Below are 17,469 nucleotides of genomic sequence, written 5' to 3' on the forward strand. Positions count from 1 at the left end.
AAATCCTATTCCTAACCCACTTAACAGCCACTGAGTTAGAAGCACTGAAATAAAAATTAAGCAATTTAATCATCGGTGGAACGGGCAGGACTTGAAAAACTCAATCAATGCGTCAATCAATCGGTCGTACCATCCCCCCTCCCCCCATCCATGTCCATGTTCTTTGAATGGGTGGAGTCAAAGGAAAGAAGGTAGGACCATTTGAGTTGTGTATTTTCAAAATCTGCCAGCCGTTTTGCAAATCACATACCCCACCTTTAATGATCAATTTATAATTTCAAAATGAAGTATTGCATTATTTACACACCAGTTATTTAGGAGTTGTCAGTGGTTCATAAGATCACTAATGTCTATTAATGATTAATACCATGCAGTTATTATAAAGTCTTACCAAAAAAAGTTGAATTAACCTCTGCTGAAAATATTATTAAACTATGCTGGCTTTACTTGTCTACTCTCAGGACTCAAGTTCAAATCTTGTCCTAAAATATTATTTTTAATAATTAAAAAAGCAGATTTGCCTTTATGCGACTATAAAGAGTGAGTATATTGTGACATATTTTTTTGTATAAAGCAAATGCACTGTGGAAGACATGACTTGATTGAACAACCCAATCACACTAAATGCGTCTCTCTATGGTGAGTCAGGTTCAGTCTGCCTCAATCGCAAATTTGTTCTTTCCCAAATAGAAAAGGAACCATACCTGTCGTCCTGTTTGGTGGATGACATGTACAGTAGCCTATATGGTGGAAAAGTCCCTGCCATCATACCTATTTTTCTGAAGATTTAAGGATTTTTTTTTCATCCATACCAGTAGTCTACCCAACACAACTGTTGTATGCAAAAGAAACTCATGCTGATCTTGTTTCTCTCTGTAGTGGACAGTTAAATGCATCCACTCATTCTTTATCTACACCAAAACAAATTGTTATGCAGCTCATAGTTCCAGATTAACCATGTCACCTGAATGAAGGGTAAATTCACATACCTGTTTATAGGAAACTTTTGTATATATTTTTACACAAATACGCAGCTGACCCCTAATGTAGTTATGCATGTCAGTCAGAGTTAATATGACTTGACAACCATCTCTGATTAAGGTACATTTGAGTTTTGAGAGCTTAATCTGGTTTAAATCTAATAAATATCTTATCTATTAAAATATTAATCTGAATAAAACAAAAGGCTTATTTAAAAGCCCACAGATTCTGTCACATGACATTTCATAGGGTTTACGCATTTGGTCGTAATGTTGATATATACACCAGCATTGACGTAATGCTTTGTAAATGTTGACACAAATCGAAAACTTTGCAGGCCTGTTTGATATGTCGACCTTTGTCATGGCCTTCAAAGTTAAGTCATCAGACCCTCCTTCTTGTTTAATATTAACTCTATCTGCACTCATCCGAAACAATATTTCCAGTAGTCTATTGTAAAGCGTCTCACATATTGCTTGTGTCTTGGCTGGCTGGTGGTCTGTTGCTCTCAGTATTTATCATATTCCACATGTCCAACAGGTATGCAAATTCAAGTCACTCAGCAAGATATTACACTGTGTGAAACATTTTATGGCTTTGCCTTAAGGGAGACCAGACTCTAAAGAGACCAGAATCCTCTATCTCTAGCTTCATGACTACTGTCTATTTTGTTAAGAGAGAAGTGAAGGAGGTGTGGCTACAGCTCTCGTGAGACAGGTATGGCGGAAACAGAAGAGGGGGAGGGTTTACCTGCATGGAGTTAGTGTACACAGCAATAGAAGCAACACTGCACCTGTTCCTCTTCCCAGACTCTCCCTCTCTTTCACCACCTCTACTCCAGACAGCCAAACAAGAGGGAGAAGAAAGGGGTCAACATGGATCCCAACCAGGCCAGTGGGAATGACAGAGAGAATGAAAAGGTGGAGAGAAAAGAGAAGGACAAAGGAATTAAAAGGAGAAATAGACTTTTCGTAAGATACCTGGAAAGGAGGAAGACAGATACTATTGTGGAAGATGACGCTTCCAAAGGTGACATCAGCATCGCAACCTTGGTGAGAAGGAGCTATTCTGACAAGACAGAGTATAGTGCTAAACTTAAAGGTAATTTTTCCTCACAAACTGGATAGAATTCTTTATCAGCTAATTTGAATGAAGTTCTGACTTTATAGTGGTTAAACATCAGATCATTTTGTAGTAAAGCCTTGATAACCTTAGAAAGACCGCTGTCAGGCTTACATCAACACGTTTTAACTTGTCACCAATTCTTTTTCTGACATCCTGCAGAGCAGCAGGTTAGCACAGACTTGATTTTATACCAATTATACTCTTTTAAAGCCTCCCATCTCAAATTCCATTAGATCTTTGTGCAGAGTGAAGTAAAAAAAAAAAAAAAAAGAAGAGGGCATGTGTGTGCTGATGCTTAGCACCTGTTGCGTTGTTACATTACAGAGAGAGATCTATTCCCACTGGACTGATGTCACATATGCAAACTGAACCTCGGCCACAGTGCTGAACATGGTTGTGGAACAGTCGTAAACAAGCTCAGCCACAGTGCCGACGCTGTTTACTTTATCAGGAAGTTGCTTTCTGCTCATTTATATTTGGTTTATTCCGCATTGCACTCTTTTTGCATTATTACAGCATTTAACTTGATGGGTAGAATATATTATAAGAAATATGAGGTAATTCATTCATTCATTTTCTTGTGAATGTCATGTCACAGTCTGGTTGTGATGATATGTGAATGTCATCATAATCTTATCTTGAGAATGACATCAGCTGACAGAAAAACTAGTTTAACAGCCTCCACCGAGCAGGGAATGAAGCCTTTCAGGGCTGCCTAGTCATGACATTGAGGACATCTCACAGCTATGAGGACAGTCTTGTCATTCAAGCGTCTTAGTTTTCATACAATAGCCCTTATATAAACAAAATGTGTTGTCATACATTCAAATCATGTCAAGGAGAATTCTGAGACTTCACAATTCATCTGTAAAAAGCAAACAAACCATTTTGAATTTCACTTAACAAACAGCACATAACTGAAACGCTTGCAACTAGTCAGCAGTTTTAGTTTCTTATTGTATGTGTAAAGCATTAGCAATGAGACTTATACTTTTTTAAAACCTTTCAGTTCTTGTAATTAGTTGTTAAATTAACTTTTTTGTTATTAATATATACCTTCGTATACCTCACTATGTTGGAACTATATGAAGGTATATTAATAATTTATTTTAGGCTAGTACAACTCCAACAAAGTGAGGTAGCCTAGTTCATTTTATATTTTTATTTTTTAAATTCGAGACACTTCAGTTCACACATGTTTAGCCATATAGTATATTTATATAGCATAGTATGCCATTGACAGCCAGCTGTATGTCATATGGCACAATTAAAGTCAAATATGATGACATCATTGAGGAAATGTTGATCCCTGAACAGGAAATGCTCATAAAACTGAGTGTTCTTGATCACTTATCATGCTTCATAATGAAACAATAGATTTTAAAACAAGAATGTTGTGTTCGGACATCAGTATGACTGTATAAATGTGTTTGAAATATGATATTTTCATGTCTTTGCCAAAAGAAAAAAAAAATGTCCAAAGCAAACACTTGATCATATGAGATACAAGCTCTTAATGGGCACTTGCAGGGCAGGTTCCACTTGTGTGTGCGTGTGTATAAGAGGTATGTTTGGATCCTGTATGTTTACTTTGTGTTACTGAATCAAACCAAGCGGAGAAGGTAGGATGGGAGTCTTGCTTGAGGCTTTCAAATTTAGAAAATAAATAAAAGGAAATAGGCAGATAGTTATTGATGCTACAAAAGAACTGGAGCTAAATCAACACTCAGTGAGCTCAAAGCACATCTCCAAGCTTGAGCTCAGTCAGGTCATGTTTTCTTGCAGAAATGTGATCTGTTCAGTGTGGCACAGGTTTCCATTAGCCGGCCTTCATTGAGAAGTCTTTGTGTTTTCTTTTCATGAGGACCTTTTGCCAGTCTAAATTGCTCAGCCAGTCAAAATGCAGGTTCACAAGAGAATAATGTATTACTAATGTATTACATTTGCTATGAGGAATTTTGAATTCACTGTATTAGCTTAAGATTGCTGTCATGTTTTCATGTATTCTGCATCAAGACGTACATGTTGGTGATTTGTAGGGCAGAGATTAGTTACCGGTATGATTATATGAGTGGAGTGGAATGAGTGAAACACAACTCCTCTATTGTCATAACCAAACTCGTTGTCTAAGACTTGCTCCTCGAATCATATCTGCCAACTGCTTATTTTTTCCAAACATAATAAGTCACAGTTTTGTTTCCTGGGTAATTAAAGCTGATTTAGAATTTATAAGCATGACATTTATGATTGGATCATTTAGACATATTTAATGCAAGGGAAATTCCTCATATTATTGTAGTAATTTCCTTATTTACATCTAAAAATATTCAAATAATTATTAGTCATTTTAAACACCAAATATGTATGTCTGAGATGTGCACTAAAAGAAATAAAAGGCCTTTTCAGCATTGCATCACTGTGCCAAAAAGAAATGTGACACCTGGCCCAACCTTTGCCTGTAGCCTCTCTGTCTCTTTCTGTAAGGAGGAAGTGTCAAATGGAGGTGACCAGGAAACAAAGAATCATCTCACTTCCCATGAGTACATACTTGCTTTGTTTAACTTTCATATTGCCAGCAGCAATACCTATTTAGTTTTATTTAGTAAGCTAGTGTATTCTATTTTGATGATTCATAACTCAATATAATAATTGCACTGCTGAAAAGACTCTTAATTGCATGCAATTATTCAAATATTAAATTAAATTAATTTAATTAAAAATTTTTAATCCCATTATACCCACATAATATACCCATAATTGTCCCGCAATTCTGACTTTATAACACGCATCTGCACGTTTATATCTCGCAATTCTGAGGAAACCAGTCAGAATTAAAATTATAAAGTCAGATATTAGTCAGAATTTACGAGATATAAACTTGTATATCTCTAATTTCTGACATAACTCACAATTGCGTGTCAGAATTGTTTACATCGCAGTATTTTTTTTTTTTTTTTACTATGAATTTCTGGCAAACACAGATGTGTTTTTTACCAATAGTTTTTACAGGATTTTTTTAAATAATGTATGTACAATCTGAATGTAATTCATCTCTTTTTCTTTTTCTTTTTCTTTGTGCTCGCATCAGAAAAAATGTCCCCGCATGATCTCTCTTTAGCCACATCCCTGGCCATGGATCCAGAAGAAATCCGCCACAGGAAGATGATAAAAAGGTCAAAGGTCATTGAGGAGCTGGTTAGGACAGAGGGAGATTATCAGAAGGACTTGGAGCTCTGCATAAGCGAGGTTCTGCTTCCTCTCAGAGCAGCCCAGGCATGTTCACAGTCCCATAGAGATGCATTCTCTCAAATATGAAAATTCTGTCTTTTTTAAACATGATCAAGAGCAACTTAAAATACAAATCGGTTGGGCCATTACAAACACACCACATTACAATTTTGTAACTGCAGATTTAGATCACATTTAGATTTGTAATGTCATTATCACCATAATGTACATAGAGGTTTTATGTTATCACTAAATACTACAAATTTACTAAACTTGATTTTGGGGTCTGATGGGTTTGTTATAGGTGGTGGATGTGGATCGACTGTTCACCAACATTGAGTCTGTGTGTGTTGTCTCTGCTGATCTGCTCCAAAGGCTACAAGATGCCATATCTGACCCTGACCCTGAAACACAACTCATAGGTAATTTTGAAATACATTTGAAATACTTAAAAAGGCTGACTTAAAACCATTAAAATAACAAACTAATACGTTGGCTATAATTAATGGTTACGTAACAACTGACATTACAAATTAGGATTAATTTAGTGGTTATTATTAAACTAAAGATTAATTAACTTAATAAACCCAATAAAGATAATGTTAATATAATTTTTTTAATTAAAAAAACAGTTAAATAATTATTCAACTATTGTATAATTTTATTAAAATGTATGCAGATTTTTTTTTAAACCTTTTCATAAATGTAAAACATTATCCTATATTGTGACTTAAAGGGGTGGTAAAATGCCATTTTCACAAGATGTAAAATAAATCTCTGACGTCCCCAGACTCCCCAGTGTGTGTGTGTGTGTGTGTGTGTGTGTATGTGTGTGTGTGTGTGTGTGTGTGTGTGTGTGTGTGTGTGTGTGTGTGTGTGTGTGTGTGTGTGTGTGTGTGTGTGTGTGTGTGTGTGTGTGTGTGTGTGTGTGTGAGTGAAGTTTTAGCACAAAATACCCCACAGATAGCATGGTAAAGTTGTCACTTTTTGAGGGTTTGCAAAAACGCACCGTTTTGTGCCTGGCCCTTTAAATGCAAATGAGCTGCTGCAGAGGGCGGGGTTTCAAGAGCTCATGTGTGTTAGCAGCTGCGATTACCTCACGCAGACACAGTAAAATGACAGAAACTGTTCTGTCTTTAATGATAAAACGGAGTCAGACCATGATGGAGAGACTCAAGAAGAAGTGACAACATGTAGAATGCAACAGGACGTCTCTGAATGGTTAGTTTATGAATGTATGTTGCTGATGTGGAGTTAACTATCTTCAATTAGGATATTCTGTCATGGTAATCTATAAATCGTTTGTATAGGAACTGTTGTGAGATGCACACAGAGTGACTTTCTATTGCATGTGAAAAGATGGATGCTAAAGTTTGAGCTGATTTACAAATGTACTCTTATAGCTACAACGTTTCCTCTCAACATGGACTGTGTGTTCCCGGGGGCGGGGTTTATGTACATTGTAGGCTTGCTGATGTCACTAACCCCGGAGGAATAATGTCCTGTAGTTCATACCAGCCGTTTGTTGTAGTCCTTTTCTTTAAAAGCAAATATTCCTTTGCTTTGAACTTTGAGCGTTGTAACTTTGCAGATGTTGTTTATGCTCAAACAGCAACATGAAGTTAGAAAAGTGAAATCATACTTTACCACCCCTTTAATTACACCTTTATAGATTTCTAAACATTAAAAAAAGTTTTAAGTACAATCAACTTGGCTGTTTAAGTCATTTCAACTTAAATTACATTAAACTGACTTGAAAAAAAAGTTGAAAATTGCTTAACTTATTTTGATAAGTTAAAACAATGTGAAAACATATGTTGCCATAACTTGTTGATCATATACTGATTTTTTTTTTAGGAGAAGTTTTTATCCAAGCCAAAGCTGTCATGGAGGAGGTATACAAAATTTACTGCTATCATCACGACGAGGCTAATGCTTCACTCAAGTCTTACGAGGCACAGGAGGACATTCAGCAGCATTTTAGAAGATGTATATCAACACTCAAGTAAAGATATTACCTGCATTTATCTCTTAGATATAGGCCTTCGGCTCTGATGTGTACAATAATAAGTTATTGTCTCTTCTGTCACAGGAAAATATATGACCTGGAGTGAGTATGCAATTTTTTATTTACTCTGCGATAAATAATATACAGTAGTGAAAATTTTGACATTTTATAATTATACAAATGAATGTTACATTATAGACATGTTAATAGACAGCTTAGTTCTCAATGCAACTTATAATTCAAGCTATGCATTAATCGAAACTGTGACTTTGTTGTTGCTATAGCCTCGTGCTCAGTTGAGCTACAGAAACATCATAAAAGTAATTTATACAGATTGTACATAGTGAACAAAGGGGAGTTCACAAAATCTGAATGGTTGTTCTTCATTCAATGTTATTTTTTAGAGGGAAGCCCAATTTGCTTGACATGGGCTCTCTGATCATTAAACCAGTGCAGCGTGTCATGAAATACCCACTGCTGTTGGCTGAACTGAGTAATGCCACACCCACGGACCATCCTGACAACAGGCCCTTACAGGAAGCTCTGACCACTGTGAAGATCATTAACGTCAACATTAATGAGTTTAAGAGGAGGAAAGACATAGGTGAGACACACACAGCATCTTATATAGGCCTACTCGTTTTTAGGTTGCAAGTTGTCCAATGGTGCAAACGTGGTTCAGAAAGTCTTGTGGGTTAAAACCATGCATGTAAAACTCATGTATTAAATATTTTTGTTGTTGTTTGCTTTGTAAGTATTCAAGTTTGCAAATATATGACACTTGTGTTGTTTCAGTGCTGAAGTACAAGAGGAGTGACGATGAAACCTCACTGAGAGTTAAATTCAACAAGTTCAACATTCATTCTATCAGGAAGAAATCTGACCGCCTGACAAGCTATTTTAAGATGCTCACTGGCGTTGAGCCACAGGTACTTTAACCAAACGAGGCAAAAATAACCATGTTTTTACTCAAGCCTCTGTAAAGGCAGTCTGTGTGTATTGTTGCGGCTTTTCTCTTCTCCACAGGTGAGAGATGAAGCGTTTGACAAGGAGGAAAAACTTTTCCGTTGCCTTGAGAAAGCTGTGAGACAGCTAGTGAAAAACATCGGCTGTTACTTGCTCTATACTCAGGTATGAAGAAACATGTGACATATTTTTAGTTATACAAAAATAGATGCAATTAAGGAAATACACTTTAGGCAGTAGTATTTCCATACATTGGTAGATATTTAGATTTTTGAGCTATTTTGCTTCCATAACAGACTAGTAGTGGAAAGAAAACATCCAAATACAGATTTAAGTGTTTATTTGATTACAATTTGTATATTTGCGTCTATAGATTTCCAGAAATCCCCTCTTCAGTTCACACCAAAATTCACAGTTTTATTCATATATCTATTCCATTGTTTTAACAGATGGGATTTGTTCATATACAAGTTTTTTACATTTTATTCGTAAAACATGCAACGTTTTTTTCTGCTGTTGACAGTATCTTCTAATTTATGAGAGTTTATCCAAAACCTCTGTAAAAACCTTTAACTCTATTATTCCAACAAAATGAAACCAAAATTTTGAACCATGGCTTCATCCAATGTTCAAATTAACTCTTCTGGAAATGTATGCAAACTAGAGCATATTTAATTAGATAATGCATAATTTGCTTGTTTAAACAACACAACATTTTAATAACTTAATGATAACAATGTAATAATACCAAGTTCTGGCAAGAAACTGTTGTGCAGGCTGATAGGTCCTGAACTCATTTGGTAGCGATCACATCGTCATCTACATAGCTTAACATGCAAACAATACCAGTATTGCTGTTAGCAGTCTGCAGCTTTCAGAAACTCTCCAACTTCCTCAGCTCCACCTGTATAGATCTGCTACATGGGGATATTTCATGTCTTACATCTGCAGCAGCAGCATGTCTTACATGCTCACAGCAATATCTGTGGATGTATTGGCAGTACCAAGTCATAGCATAGCAGATCTATTCCGCCAAGTCTAAATAAATTAACATTTCCATATCCACTCCCATTACCATGCCAGTCTCTCCGAGAGTTGTCCTGACATAACTATCTTAAAGGGGTGGTATAATGCCATTTTCACAAGATGTAAAATAAGTCTCTGATGTCCGCAGAGTGTGTATGTAAAGTTTTAGCTCAAAATACCCCACAGGTATTTTTATATAGCATGTATAAATTGTCACTTTTTGAAGGTGAGCAAAAGCGCACCGTTTTGTGCCTGTCCCTTTAAATGCAAATGAGCTGCTGCTCCCAGCACTGGGGGCGGAGCTTCAAGAGCTTGTGTCCTTTTACCTCACACAGACATGCACTGAAATTTCAATGTTTATATTCAAACCGGAGTCAGACAATAATGGAGAGACTCAAGAAGAAGTGACAACATGTAGATTGCAACAGGACATTTCTGAATGGTTAGTTGATGCATTTATGTAGTTTATGTGTAGTTATCTTCTAGTCATTGATTAGCATATTCTTTCATGATAATCGCGTTCTCGGGGGCGGGGTTTATGTAAATTTTAGGGTTAGTGATGTCACTAACCCGGGAGGAATGTCGTGTAGTCCCTACCAGCCGTTTGTTGTAGTCCTTAAAAAAAAAACGATTTCTTTAAAAGCAAATATCTTCCTTTGCTTTGACCTTTGAGCATTGTAACTTTGCAGATGTAGTTTATGCTCAAACAGCTACATTACACACTAACTAAAGTTAGGAAAGTGAAATCATAATCAACCACCCCTTTTAAGCTACTTTGATTAATCACCTGGGGAAATATAAGTGATATCTATTAGTTTTTTTTTTTTTGCCTATTCACCTGTGGTGTCTTGCCTTAAACATCTCTTTATTACATTTCAAGTATTGTTTTTGATTTAGAACAGTGCAATGCACATTTGGAACCTCACTGTTAGTACAGACATTGGCCTGTTTCACAAAGGAATCTCCATTGTGATTAGAGCAGTCCGTGTCAACACATTCTTCGCAAATATGATTCATTTAATTTATAGAAAAAATCTGCTGCAGTATATTATCCATCTTCCTCCTGTGAAAAACTAACAATGTTTTTATTTCTGCCTCAGAAGGTATTTTATAGGGGGCATTTTGTACCTCAAATACTATCCTTGCATTTATTCAACAGTTCCTACTAACTGTTAATTCAATCGCCTTGGGGGAAAAAAGAAGAAAATAAAGTATATGTGTAACCTATCTATGTTATAAAGTCTCATAAATATATAAATGGCTAAATTCGTTCTATATAAATCATACCTCAAAACCAATCTTAAAATGGCTGCATGGTTCAGGACAATTTTTGCAGCAAAATTACTGATAGTGCTGGCTACTGAGGGTTTATTTAGAAAAGAAAAAAAAAAACATTCAAAAGGCCTAGCGCCATTCTACTGTAAATTTGGTTGCATTTCTATTAATTGAAAGCACTCAAACTTTTAAATAATGTGTTCTAAATATATTAGATTTATATATAGAGAGATTTTTAAACTACTGGAATATTTAAGACATTAATTATATTGAATTATATAAATGTCGATCAGTGCTATGTCCTGTTTTAATATTTATATTTTCTGTAGGAGATGATATCCATTGCTGTTCAAAATGCACAGGACCTAGAAACTATAATGAAGGATCCAGACAAAATAGACACCAATGGCTTTCAGCAAAAGAGGAATGGCAATGACCCATACAAACAATTTGTAAGTGTTTCCCCTCACACACACACACGGCCGCACGCACGCACGCGCGCACACACACACACACACACACACACACACACACACACACACACACACACACACACACACACACACACACACACACACACACACACACACACACACACAACCACACAAAAATGTATTTGCATAAACTATGGAGTAAAATTTCCCCTCAGTTCTTGTCAGCAACTGCACTGTGAAACATTCTCAAACTTTCTCAAACAGTCATGGATGATCATTTTTAAGTTTCTCTTTAAAATTACTTACAGTATAAGCAACAGGAAGTACAATAATGCACAATATGAGCTCAAAGCCAACATGCTGATTGCGGCACTCTAATATTTTGGCTAAGTGAGATTCACTAAAGTATTCCCTTGAATTTCCACATTTCATACACACAATTGTATCGTTATGCTTCCTTTTCAATCAAAGCATTTAGTCTGTAAGGGCTGTGAACCTATTAAATGTCTGCATCTGCTGCAAATAGCAGGTTAAAAATGTGTATGGTTTGTGTTCCTCAGAAAGATCATATGGAGCATCTGGTTCTGGCTCCTCTCTCCAGCCTGCTGGGAATGTTCGCATCACCACAGAAGCTGATACAGAAGCGCTACGATAAACTGTTGGACTACTGCAGCCAGTTGGATTCCCGATCCTCCAAAGAGGAACAGGGCCTGGCCAAACGAGATTACCAGGCCCTCAATGCCCAGCTGCTCGATGAGCTGCAATGCTTCAACCGAGCTGTCAGGACCATCCTCACCAACTGCTTGATTTGTATAGTGAAATTAATTAGAAAGCTGATGGATGCAGCCCAACCGCCTGTCCACCAGCTACCGGTGAGTTAAAGCAGGCAGAAAATAAATTATGCTAAAAAATAATGATTTGAAAAAAATCCCCAAATAATTTTGAACTGTAGAGAAAGTGACAGAGCCCTTTTTGCACGTTGGAAACCCCAGTTTTAAATGTCTTGCTCAAAGGCAAAACAGTGATTTTACAACGTATCAGATTACTTCTGTGGCCCATGGCTGGATTCAAACCTACAACCTTTGTGTTATCCAAAACCATTACCCTGTTATATTCTAAGCATAAAGGATCACACCATGAAATGTGAACATTCACGTTCAGTGGGCTACATGATAATTTGTTTCAGTTACTTTCTGTAAAACAGTAACAATGGAGATAAATAATAAAGCATATTCAAAAAACTATGTTTAATATAACATTTTAAAGAAGTGTGAAGTCCGCACAGTGAAATTAACTGCTTCCAAAATGGATTTTATTATTAAAAAGGCAACGTTTCGACCCTCAGGTCTTCATCAGGCACAACCTGTATTAACACAATGTTAATATAACATTTTAACCATTACAGTGGTTGTTTCATCTACAACGATGGTTCTCAACTTTTTTTAATCCAAATAGGCTACCTTCTTAAAGTAAGAAAGTAAATTTTTTGTACCCTTTGTACAAGAAAATATTCAAAGGCTATCTAGTCTGATATGTACATCTGGGACTTGTGTTATTTAGATTGTTAGTTTGTGTTTTTAGCATTTTAATTAAGATTATGTTATATACATTTATTTGACTTATTAGGGCACCCGTGGAAGTTTCCTGATGCCCCCTGGTTAAGAATCACTGATCTACAGTATGTCCAACAATAATGAATTTTAATCATTGCATTGGTCATTCCATCCAGGTTCCCTTGTCGAACTTTAATGAAGTCCAAAATTCTATCATGGAGGAGCTAAACAACCTTGGATTCTTCAAAGAAAATTCCCAAAAGCTGATGGAGCGCAAAGTGAGCTTTGAGAAACGGGACAAGAAAATGGTATGATTACAAATAACAAATATGGGTTAACCAAGATTGCTATTAAGGTCTTAGTTGAGTGTAAAATTCTCTTCAGGCCCCAGAGATCCTCAGACAGACCGAGGAGCACAGAGCCTGGCTCCTGGAAGAGTATGCAGTGGATCGGCTCTATCAGCTCAAGCGTAACTGCAATGCCTGTCAGGAAAAAGACATCAGCCTGCTGGAGGGGGAGCTGGTGGCCCTGGTGGAAGACAAAGACCCAATGGGCAGCAGCAGCCGCTGGCTGGTACACACTGGGAGTAAGTTTGTTTACTTGTGTTCAAATACACTTTCATTTATTTTCAGAGAAAAAAAAAGATGTATAATAATGCACAGCGTGTCAGAGGGAAGTTTTAAATATTGATAAGTTAAGATGTACACTACCATCAATTGTGGCTGCAGAAAACATTTCTTATTATTATCACAGTTGAGTTGCTAAATATTTGTGTACAAAAAAAGATTTGTAAAATGTAAAAATTAACATTAACTAATATATTATGAAATAATATGAATTAACAATGTACCATATGTATAAATTAACATTAACCAAGATTAATAAATTCTGTAACAAACTGTTGTACATTGTTAGTTAATGATACCCTAATGCATTAACAAATTTAATTTTATTTTAAAGTGTAACCAGTTTTTTTAACGTTTGCTCATGCTTACGCTATTAATTCACATGAGAGTTTATACTTGTAAACTATATTTAAAGTAGACACCATTAACTAAAGCATTAATAAGGCTGGTGGAAATTTTTTATGCCTATCTATCTGCTGTTGAACTTCATAACCTTACAGCAGAGAGTAATGAAATCCCGTAAGGATATTCTTTCGTCACCTGTCTATAAACTAGCCTCTTGTTAACTCCACAGAGACTGTTGCTTCACAACAGGACCAGCATTCTTGTTATGTCAGGTGATCAACATGTCTGTTATCAACTAATGAAAGGAGTTTCAGGTCATTGGGGGATAAAAAAAAACAGTGACTGGAATTAGACAAAAAAGAGTTGAGCCAATAAAGCCCTTGAAATCTTTAAATATCACAAAAAAATAATGTTATGCACCAACATGCTAACTTGGTCGTGAAAGTGATATTTGAATTGTACTATTAAAAAAGAATGTGAAAAGTGAAATCCATGATCCTTCAGACAGCTCGTTTGAGGTCTGAAACTGATCCATCTGAGATCACGTTCACTCTTGTGGTCTTACAGAGCTACCATTCTTTTGCTCCTATTAGATTAACCAGGCTCCTCCTGTTGATAATGACATTTCTCTTTGTGTGTGTGTGTGTTTAGGTACGCAGGGCTATGTGTACTCCTCATTCCTGAAAGCCTACAACCCCCAGCGAGAGGTGACTGAGAAGCCAGATGACTTTGACAATCTGAGTCTGTTTGTCTCGGGCAGCAGGAGCAGTAGTATGAGGAGCTTCAGTCCAAACAGCACTTCAGACAGTGTGTCCCCTCAGTCTGGACCACAGGACGAGCCGGACCACTCCGAGGACCAATATGTAAGACACTTGGAGTGTGTGTGTGTGTGTGTGAAAGAATATTTAATCAATTTCACACATGCAAGTGTGCCGTTGTTCCCAATATCAGCACTAGTGATGCACTGAAAATATTCACACGAAACAGCAAAAAAAATTTTTTTATCTAAAGCATATCTGAACTCAGATGGCTGTAATTAGAGAATGTTTTGAAATACAAACCTAAGGTTATACTTTCTAAAAACGAAGACTAATTATTGCATTAGTAAAAGTAGCTTCAAAAAAATAAAGTGTAAACAAAATCATACTAGTTTAAGTTTACTGTAAAGTAAAATGTATTAAACTAAATATTTTTGTTTTATACAAAATATACATTTTACAATATAATTTGAACTCTAAAATTGCTAGTAAAACAAAGCCATATATCTAACCAAGTTGTGATGATGTTTATATCATATAAATTGAAATGCTAAAAGGTTTTAAGTACCCGTTTTGCATGCTAACGCAATGTCTAATTTCAAAACGGTTTTCACAGGATAAACTTTGAATTTTTAAACTTTCAGATGATACCTAATTTATGATGATTTCTAAAATATGTGATAAGGAAAAAAGGCAATTAAAAAAAGTGTGTCAAATGTACATTGACACTTAACAGGTTTCTCTGATGACACGTTTTCATGTGTCAGTGTCTATTTCAAGCACACAAGATGGATCAAAAGGTAAACATACAAAAGCTACAAAAGGTGCAAAAAGCTACAAAACATTAAACATACAAAAGCTAAAAACATGTCAGCTTTGTGGATACACTTTACCATGACAATAAATTAAGATAGTCGCAATAAAATTCACAAAAACAGGCGCCTCGTTGCCTGGCTTAATGTATCACCTGAGAACACAACACCCTGAACACCATAAAGAGTTAAATTAGAAATTACCCAAATTTAATTACTCAAACTTTATTTTCGGTTTTGAAATTTTATTTTGGTTTCCAAACTTTGTGGGTGGGAAGTTTGAGTTCAGCAACAACACTATAGAACAGAACAATTATTATTGTGATTGCTTATAAACAATAGTTCAATAAACAAGGAAACTTATTGAAAAACGTAACATTTTAGACACAATGTTCCAGCTACTTTGTCCATTTTTGCTCCACGAATGGAAATAGTTCCAGCCATTCCTTGCCTCAGAGCAAAACAATGGTGTTCCCTTCCTGAACGAATCAATCTTTTTTGAATAATCAGTTGAGTAATTGATTCAATAACTCACTCATAAGACCTGAAAATGCATTTCAGCCCAATTGTAAAGCCAATCAAATTAAAAAGGACAATAATTAACTGTTGTGTAAAGTGGTTTCACATTTTTGAAAAAGTATAATTGAAAGTTACTGGAACAGTGAAAATCTAAGAATATTATTTAGACTTAAATTTCTTAATACTACCTGGAGGACTTATGTACTTTATGTCAAGCAGTAAAGACAACATGAAATGGCATTCCGACTACTTTGCTGTGATGTATGTCAAGTGAAAAAGAATATTGGTCACTAAGGCCGCATTCACATTACATGGTTCAAGTGAACCAATTCGGATTTTTTCCTCCCATATGGCACTGATCAGATATGACCCACAAACATGTAAGCAGGATTTTTTTTTTTTTTTAAATCTGATATGAATAGGAAATGCATTTGCGTCTGCCGTAAGCGGACAGATCGGATATTCCTGTCAATGCGAGTCATGCGTCATTGAAAAAGCAACGTTGGTGAATAACGTCAACTCGTCAACTGTGATCACATGACTCTTTTCAATGGTGTAATGGAGGACGAAGGCTCAACCCAATGTTTTGTTGACCTTAAAAGATGGTACGGAAAGCAAAAGCTTGTATTATCATTTCATTTGCGTCCATTGCAAATCGCACCATTTTTACTTTCTTTTCAACCCAAGCTTTTCCGGGTCAGTATGTCTACCTTTGGTCGTTTCGCCAAGTGTATAGTGGAAATCCAGATATCGGATATGGGCCATTTAAAAAAGATGATGTAGGGTAATACTGGTAGTAAGCTGGTAGTCAAAAAAAAAAAAAAACATAAATAGTCAACAAATGAGGATTTGTCTTGTGATGGGTTGAAGTATGTTAGGCTATGATACTACTTAATCATCACTTAATATCATATTCATATTTTGTTTGCGAACATGACCTTGGCTATAACATTAGAAGAAAAATTATTGTTTCAGGAGGCAGAAAAGTTAGTCATTTTGATGGAAGATTATGAAAAAGTTTTTTTCTTTAGAATAAGATAAATAGACGACTTGAGTGAATGGGGTCAATCGAGTTTAAAATGTCCTATTGTGAATGGATAGACAGCACCATCTACTGGTCATATGTCCTGGAAAGGACAAATCATTTCAAATGAGACAACTGATTTTCAGACACTGTACTGTTATGTAGCAACTGTTTTGCAGTTTAAAACTAAAATGGCATCTGATCACTAAAGTTCAGCTTTCCTGTTTTGAGACTGTTGTTGTCAAGCTGAATGATATAAAGAGAACAACAAGACACTAATTCTACTTCTCTTCTTTCTGCAGTTCTATGCAGTGTATGCATTCCAGGCGCGCTGTGAACAAGAGCTCACGCTTCAGGAGTACCAGCATGTTCGTATTCTTCAGTTTTCAGACCTCGGTGGTAACAAAGACTGGTGGCTCGCTGAATCTAATGGACAACGTGGCTACGTTCCAGCAAACTACCTTGGAAAGATGTCATATGCCTGAAACTATTTTTTAATGTCTCTATTAATATTTTTATTTAAAAAGGAAGAAAATATGAATGATAAATGAATTGCTTAATGAAGGCCAATCCCGCACAAATATTTTTGCACTACATGATGCTACCAACAGTGTTTACTTGAACTATATATAAAACAAAATATGGACATGTTGCTAATTAGAAAAAAATAATATTTTAACTAATTGTATATAGTTATATTAATATATATATAAATCTTATGTGATTATTAAATTATTTATAATCATGCAAATGACCTTGTCTGTTTTGTTTGTGGGTTGTCATTCATTA

At 35.9% G+C, this 17,469-nt stretch overlaps 1 protein-coding gene across 4 annotated transcripts; it reads left to right on the forward strand.

Moving 5' to 3' along the window:
• Positions 1-1,592: 1,592 nt before the first annotated feature.
• Positions 1,593-17,431, forward strand: arhgef38 (Rho guanine nucleotide exchange factor (GEF) 38). 4 transcript variants are annotated; one of them, XM_079615449.1, is made up of 15 exons: positions 1,593-1,698; positions 1,823-2,082; positions 5,195-5,379; positions 5,639-5,756; positions 7,192-7,339; positions 7,427-7,444; positions 7,747-7,946; positions 8,138-8,271; positions 8,369-8,473; positions 10,939-11,061; positions 11,604-11,915; positions 12,773-12,904; positions 12,981-13,182; positions 14,219-14,430; positions 16,983-17,431. In XM_079615449.1, the coding sequence occupies exons 2-15, from the start codon at positions 1,857-1,859 to the stop codon at positions 17,163-17,165; spliced, it is 2,298 nt and encodes a 765-aa protein (XP_079471575.1). In that variant the 5' UTR covers positions 1,593-1,698; positions 1,823-1,856; the 3' UTR covers positions 17,166-17,431. The 4 variants fall into 4 exon arrangements, with proteins under 4 accessions (XP_079471575.1, XP_079471574.1, XP_079471573.1 ...); XM_079615448.1 differs by having other exon boundaries at positions 1,596-1,698; positions 1,791-2,082; XM_079615447.1 differs by lacking the exon at positions 1,593-1,698 and having other exon boundaries at positions 1,760-2,082.
• Positions 17,432-17,469: the final 38 nt, after the last annotated feature.

This window comes from Phoxinus phoxinus, assembly GCF_949152265.1.
Source record: "Phoxinus phoxinus genome assembly, chromosome: 6".
Taxonomy (NCBI): domain Eukaryota; kingdom Metazoa; phylum Chordata; class Actinopteri; order Cypriniformes; family Leuciscidae; genus Phoxinus; species Phoxinus phoxinus.

What these genes read in the sequence shown, in the direction of transcription:
- arhgef38 (XM_079615449.1), top strand. Translation starts at nt 1,857, where the DNA reads ATGGATCCCAACCAGGCCAGTGGGAATGACAGAGAGAATGAAAAGGTG. An exon ending in GTATAGTGCTAAACTTAAAG is followed by an intron (nt 2,083 to 5,194) that starts GTAATTTTTCCT and finishes TGCTCGCATCAG; the next exon opens with AAAAAATGTCCCCGCATGAT. An exon ending in ACCACTCCGAGGACCAATAT is followed by an intron (nt 14,431 to 16,982) that starts GTAAGACACTTG and finishes TTCTTTCTGCAG; the next exon opens with TTCTATGCAGTGTATGCATT.